Source organism: Lottia gigantea (genome assembly GCF_000327385.1).
Source record: "Lottia gigantea unplaced genomic scaffold LOTGIsca_208, whole genome shotgun sequence".
Classification (NCBI taxonomy): domain Eukaryota; kingdom Metazoa; phylum Mollusca; class Gastropoda; family Lottiidae; genus Lottia; species Lottia gigantea.
Window position 1 is genome coordinate 207,551 of NW_008708451.1, and position 7,950 is coordinate 215,500.

General features: G+C 34.6%; 1 protein-coding gene across 1 annotated transcript; it reads left to right on the top strand.

Moving 5' to 3' along the window:
* Nucleotides 1-117: 117 nt before the first annotated feature.
* On the top strand, nt 118-1,602 carry LOTGIDRAFT_174665 (hypothetical protein; the record flags this gene model as incomplete). The annotated part of the gene is made up of 2 exons (XM_009054008.1): nt 118-1,106; nt 1,272-1,602. 2 exons carry the CDS (start codon nt 118-120, stop codon nt 1,600-1,602), a joined length of 1,320 nt encoding a protein of 439 aa, XP_009052256.1.
* Between the last annotated feature and the right edge of the window lie 6,348 nt (nt 1,603-7,950).

Sequence of the window (7,950 nt, forward strand, 5' to 3'; positions counted from 1 at the left end):
CGAGGGAAACGGATTCTACAGCTCTCACTAGTGTCGAGTTCATCATCTACATCATCTCCTACACATGCTGTAGATACTGTTGAACGGGTCGATGCTAATAGTCCAACAGTGGATGAAATGTTTTGTAGACCAAAAAACACATCTAGTTGCAACGCCAACAATGATAGTGATGAAACTTCTTCTGACTCTTTTCAAGAATCAACTGATTCAGATGATTCGCTAAGGGACCCACACTTTACACCTACAAAACATGATCTCAGGAAGGCTGATCTCAGCACGGACGATGACGATCAAATATTACAACATTTTAGAAAAATAAAGCGTACCAACACAAATGCCTATCTCACACCGTTTGCAAATGTTATTGCCAACCAGAATGTAGTTGATGTCAATAATATTTCACAAAAAACAAATTCACCACTTGATATACCTGATACCATAGCACAAGAGAACACAGTAACTGAAAACAACCAAAACAAAGATTTATTACGAGAGAACACGGTTCACAGTATCCAAATACCAATTTTAGATCCGGTTGACACTTTAGCTTCAGTTGATAGTGGCGACGATACAGTTGTTGAAAATCATATTTTAGATCACGAAGAGGTCGTTGTAACAAAGACGAGAGCAAAGCGAGGTAGAGCCAATACTGAGAACTGGGATAGAAATATAAATAAACGTTTGCGCATGGAAGGTAAAGTATACAAGTCACCGAATTCAAACATTAGACACCCAAGAAAGATTCAACCAAGAAAATGCACAAAAGCCTGTGAAGCTGACAAACGCAAACAATGTAATAATATAAGCGAGGATGACCGACAGCAAATGTTTTTGTCATTTTGGAATATGACTTGGTCCGAAAAGAAGGTTCTGATTAGCAACTTAGTTGAACGGCAGGATGTTCAGGACAGAACCACTATATCACCAGCTTCATCAAGGAGAAACTACACATATAATTACTACCTGAGAAAAGATGGGGCACGAATTTATGTCTGCAAAAATTTGTTTCTTACAACCCTTAATATCGGTGAAAAAACTCTTTACAATTGGGTTAACACAACCACTAAAACTGCCAAAGTGCCATGTACAAAAAGGTCCAGGAAGGGGTCAGTAGATATGAACAGTGATCTTTATCAGAAATCTTCAAACTTCCTTGATAGTTTACCAAAGTTACCATCACATTACTGCAGGAGTACCTCAAGTAAGCTGTATCTTGAACCTATATTCTCTACCTTTATGAGTCTTTATCATCTGTACACTGAACATTGCAGAGAAAACAACAATCCAATAATGAACAGAACGTCTTTTAAAAATATCTTTGACGAGATGAATCTTTCGTTATTCAAACCTCGTAAAGATCAATGTGATCTTTGTTGTTCTTATGAGGTTGGGAACGTAGACGAAGAACAGTATAATCAACACATTCAACGTAAGAATGCTGCTCGTTCTGAAAAGGCAACTGATAAAGAAGCAGCTATATCAGATGATTCTCTTGCTGTTATAACAGTGGATGTTCAAGCTGTTCTCCTGTGTCCCTCATTGCAAGCAAGGTGCCCTTTACTACAAGACGAAGCTTGCTGTACACAATTTTACGGTATATGATCTGGCAACAAGTGATGTAACCTGTTATATATGGCACGAAGGTGAAGGAGATCTGAGTTCCAACACATTTGCATCCTTTCTGACTGATTATATAAAGCATCTGGGCAAAAACATCAAAACCTTAGTAATCTATAGTGACGGATGTTGCTATCAAAACCGTAATAGCACACTATCAAATGCTTTGTATAAAGTTGCTGTCGAGGATAATTTAACAATTTATCAAAAATATCTTGAGAAGGGACATACCCAGATGGAAGCAGATAGTGTACACTCAACCATTGAACGTAAATTACGTAAAAAACCGATTTACTGCCCTCAACAATATGTTGATTACATTAAGAAAGCTCGCATAGTTCCACATCCATACAATGTTAAATACATATCCCATGACTTCTTTGGTGAATATAAGAAACTGAACTATTATTCTTCAATTCGGCCTGGGACAAAAGCTGGCGATCCCGTGGTTAATGACATACGTGTGTTGAAATACTCTCCTGAAACTGATTCTAGAATACAATACAAATTACATTTTGATGATAATTTGCAAGAACTACCGAGACGTGCTTTCGTGAATTACCATCTGGTGAACAAATTGAAAAGGCATACTCGAGTTCCTTAAATATTAAATGTTCTAAATATACTCATTTGCAAGAACTGAAATCGGTGATACCTGTGGATTATCATTCCTTTTATGATAATTTGCAACATTAAAAAACACCTGACTTATTAAAATGGTTTTTGTTCTGAAAAAAATTTGACACTGATTTATTCCTGAAGTTAATTGAGCTTCTTATAGATTTGGTTACAGAAATTTTTCAGATAGACAGCAACAATTTCAGTTTTGTTAGTTCGTATTAATGTTAAATAAAATGTTTATTAATATTTCTCCTTTCATTTCACATTCAAAATATACAATCATTTGAGAATTCGTAGGCTTGAGTAATGGTCAAGGAGTGTCAAAAAGTCGTATAGAGTCTTTTAAATTCACATTTAAAGTGTCAAATTGTCGTAACTTGGTTGAGGCACACATGGGTTTGTCAATGATTAAATGCACTGCATTAGATCATATATCGCGCTTTAAACTGCAAAACTTCAAAAGATCAACTTCGTATCTTATACAGAGAAAAAATTATGAAGTTTTATGTGTCTGCTGAAAAGTTGACAAAATCGAGATAAGACATTTTGAAACTTCACCGACGATATGTAAGTTTGAAAAGTAGCAATTTCTGGTCTGCACAGTGGTAGTCAAAAAGTGCTCAAACACAAATAAATTTTTTGCTTGAAAAGTTACATAGCTACAAGGCTGAAACTTGCTGGGAATATCCAAATGGACTATCTCTACATGTGGGAAAAACCAGAACTCAAATATCTGCCATAGATCAAGAAATAAGTTTGGTCAGTTTTCATGCATATAGGCCATAGGGACCAAATATGGCCAATGACCAACTTTGCCAAATATGCCAATTTTTCTCATGTTTTGGTCTTTTCCTACTAATTGGACCCCAGGGAGTTCAAAAAACTCAAAAAACTAATTAGAATCTGTAAGTTTGAAAAGTATCAATTTCTGGTCTGCACAATGGTAGTCAAAAAGTGCTCAAACACAAATAAATTTTTTGCTCGAAAAGTTACAGAGCTACAAGACTGAAACTTGCTGGGAATATCCAAATGGACTATCTCTACATGTGGGAAAAAACAGAACTCAAATATCTGCCATAGATCAAGTAATAATTTTGGTCAGTTTTCATGCATATAGGCCATAGGGACTGTAACGTTGTTGTCTTGTATGTTAAGTTGGTGAGCCAGAGAAGACTAGAGAGTTTTAACAACGTTATTTATTAGAGAGACATACCGAGAACTTCCTTTTTACAGCGCGCATGCGAGGTACATTAAAGGGAGATAACAAGTAAATACAGTTAAACAGATATCGTTACAAAGTCTTTGATTATTATAAATTGTTCTTAATATAAAAAAGTTTCTGAAAAAAGTGTTAGAGTAAAGTTTGAATATTTCTTACTGATGATGGTTGTCGTCCTGTCAAATGTTTAATTTAAACAAAGATGCACGTTACCTATCCTGACGACCTATTTTTAAATTCCAGTTCGTCCGACCAGAGTGATTTCTGAATTGAATCATTTTCTACTCTATCATAAAAAAAGAATGTTTCTGGGTGTCAACTTGTTATTTCATTTGGAGAGATCACAGCTCATTATGTTAATCAATGTGCGTATTACCCCAGAGAGAAAACGGAACGACATAATTTTTATGGGTATTCTTAATGCACATTTAAGTCTTTGATTATTATCAATTGTAGGTTAAGATCCAATGCAAACAAAACACGTAAAGGAACCCGGAACCAATCAAGTAACAGTGTACCACACCAAGAAACAAACATTGATCAACTGGTTGTGCAACCATCCAGTAGCATCAGAAACAGTCAAGATAATAATTATGAAAGAATGTCTGATTTCTACCAGAATGATCACTCTTATGAACTTCTTGAACCACAGCAAGAAACAACCAAGGAACAATCAAGTACTCCAACATTATGTTGTTTTCCAAAATGAAACTCTTAACGATATTATCTGGAAAGCCTTAGGAAATGTTTCAATAATATAGTATTTTTTCAAAACAGTAACTATGAAGTATCACATGATAAGTATTAGATTCACCTTTAAACGTGATTAATCACCATATTTTGTCTCGATCCTTTGATGATTAGTGTTGAATGAAAGTCAATACTCTTCAACGCTTTGTAATATACCTACCCTTTTTATACGCCCACATGAATATATGGTCGTATATTGTCGTCGCCCCTGTCCGTCGGTCCGTCCGTGCTAGCATTTAGGAAGTATGAGTTAATAAAGTTGTCTGACCAGAACTAAGGAGTTAAAAAAAAATTGAGAGTTTAGCTCCTAATCCTTCCCTGAAAACTCGTCTGAGCACTCCTTAAGAGTTAATATATCTTGTTCTAGAAGTAACTCCTAAGTTTTGGATTTCGTGGTTGTCCAATTGTCCAACCTGTTAATAAGAGTAGCCTCCCTTGTATTGAAACGTCAGTAAATCTTTTGAAAAGCGCATGCGCAAAAGGCGTCATTTTAGCGCGAAATTATTGTAGTCCATCAGTCATCACCTAATACCTCGCTATCAACATTGACAACAATCTGACAGGTAGGTTTTTTTTTTGTTCGTGATATAAGATACGAAATTAGAAAGTGTTAATATATGGACACTCCTAATTTAAATTATCATATTCGATATTCATTCATTGTGATTCAAGCGTGTGTTTTGCATAGTGTGGCCGCATTGATTTCTAACAAGATCGCATTTTGCATTGGCAATCATTTTTGTATGAATTGAAGTATTAACCTCTAAACATTGCTGAGTCTTAGATTGTCTTTGGGTTGATGAAAATGCCAACTATTGAAAAAAAAGTTTGAAAATAAGATTTTACAGAGGGAAATTTCAGTCCAAAATAGAGTCATTTTAAAGTGAAATTTTCAGGTAGCAGTTGTCTGGGGGGAATTACCTAATGATTATAAGCCAGCCAAAATTTCAATACGATCTATAGGCTGCGTTAAAATTGTGAAATATTTAAATCTTCATCGAGCATCGCCCAGCAGAATTCATATTAACATGTACTGCGTCTTTTCTCTTCTCTTTCTCAAATTCTATACTAACGCAGGTGATCGACTTAAAATAATTCGTATTATCTCCCCTCAAAAGTAACTCTTCCCCATCTATTTCGTTTTCCTCCATTTTGAATTTTGGCAATTATTGGAAGAACAAAACTAACTAACTTGTTTTGATAACTGATCAATTTGCAATCAACAGAAACAACAAAATTAACCAACGACTTAAGTAGACGACTGAAGTCGGTAATTGTTGTGCACGAGTTAACTTGCGTGGTATTTCTGTAGAAGGGTTAACCGTGAAAATTTTGTGGACGAGATGACATGTAGACGAGTTGACTGGTATTCACCAAGACTTTCTACTGCGAACTCAGCAATTCTAAAAATAGCTTTTGTGCAAGACATCAAAGACATCGACAGGATGTTGTTATTACAACTATGCTAATGACGTTAAAGAGACTGCATTAGGTTACTCGTTACAAATGAATTGAAAATAAACCCTTTTGATACGTGATTTGACAAGCTTGGATGATATGGTCATTATAATAAAAATCGTCTGCTAGCCTGCAATATATCACGCGTAAACATGTGGTCAACACCTGGCCATGAGTGAGTAGGATATATCCCGCTTTTTCTCTCCAACATGTAAGCCTTACTTCAATTAAACGTGTGACAAATTAACGGTATCTTACTGTTTTCAGTTATTTGAGTTTATTCAAGTTTATTTTCTATGAACATTAGATGTATAAAATTTTTTTAGTCCCCAAAATCATTTTAAGAACTATATTTTATCGCTCTTTAACATGGCCTTACACAGACATGTCGATCCTAAACTGAAAATTCTGATAAAAACATCTGGCGAAAGTTCTAATAAAAACTTCTGGCTTATTTTAATTGAATAAATTTTTAAGTCTTTTCTGGTAAGAGGCTGCAATTTTGGGACATAAAAGATTATAGCTCTATCATTAATTTACACAAGTCAAGTAACCTAATTTCGTGGAAACCTATTATTCGTGGATTTCCGGAAAAGATTAATAATTTACACGAGCGACCCTGCGCGACCCTGCGCGACCTCTGCATTAGTTTGTTTTGATAAACATGGGTTTTCTGTACAATATCAGCTAGTAGAATGAATCAAGTAGTTTCAAGCAAGGTAAAATGTATTAATGTATACTTTGACAAATACATAATGGCGGATTTCAGTTATTACCAAACGTCACCTTTTTTATCGGCCGAATTTCCTTATAATCCCAATTCGGAATTCCAAGTGTCGTCTGCTAGAATGTAGTCCAACGAATGAAGTCACGTGATCAACTAGCAGATTCCGTGTCAGCAGAAAATTTCTATGGAACACAAAGTGGACCATATTCTTATGTTGTTTCAGTGACTTTTAGCAATAAATCACGCTACGTATCTTATTTTGTCAGTCATTATTTTTTTTAAAAAAAATTGTGGTTTTTTGAAGGAATTGTCACTAGTTATAATGAATTGATATTAAAGATAAATATTAAGAAAAGTTAATTTTACCACCCGGTATCCATACAACTTGTTTTTCTCGACTTATTTATAGATCAAACATTGTACACGAAAATAGGTGATTCATGAAATATGGGTCAAAGTGAAGGATTCATAAAGAAAATCGAAATAAACCAATTTTAATTATTTTGTAGAATGTCTGAGGAAACATCTAAGACATAAAAAAAAAATTTCGTTTTTTTAACTTTGACGAAATTCGGTGTTGAATCTTTATATCCACGAAAATAGGTTACACCACTGTAATCAAAGCCCTCCGAAACAAGCCGTCTTTGATATATTTTTTACCTAACGCGGGAAAACAAGACGTTGGCGCTACTCTGAATTCCATTGTTAAGAAATACGTATTTATAAAATTCATAAAGGAATAAAAACGTAAAAATTACTGTGAACATAATAAGATATATGTGACATTGATGGGACATTGTCTTGCGAGATACGTTCTTCCATACTCACACCTTTGATCACCTTTATAGGGTAAAACACTGCGCATTGTACACGGAAATATATTCTAGAAAGATTATTGATGGTTTGCTATGTTTTTTTTCTAGAGTTTTTGACTTTAAAAGATGCCAAGAAAACGAAAAAACAATATTGAACCTAAGGCACATGATGTTGGTAAGTACAATGTATAAGTCATAAGTCAGGATAAAGGTGTGACTGTAACGGAACTATTGTTCTACATCGAGTTGAGATGTAAATAAAACAAAACTATCAGACATTTTAGCTTTCTTACATGGCTGTATACCATGGTACCCTGATCAAGTGCAATTTCATTCAACTAAATTTTGATATACTTTGTCATAAAGACTGCAGATACAATTTAGATATGCAATGTGTTGTCACTAATTGATTTACAGATACTTAAGAGGATTAATTTATTGTTTACAAGTTTAATGAGTCGAGGTTGAAAGCTAATTACACAAAAAGTCTAAAAGATTAGTGCTCAAAGCCATGCTTAGAGCTGTGCTTTGCTCAGTTCTAGTAATGATACTTGTATTGTGCATTTTTCTATTTTGTAGTAGATGCTAAAAAGCCTAGACAAGATTTAAAAAAAGGTAAGAATTGGATAAGGAGAGGTTGAGATTTCACTGCCACTCTGTAAACCTAATATCTAGGGCACATAGTATATTTCTGTCAAGTTTCAAATCGAGCTCAATGCGAAGGGTTTACTAATCATTAATGA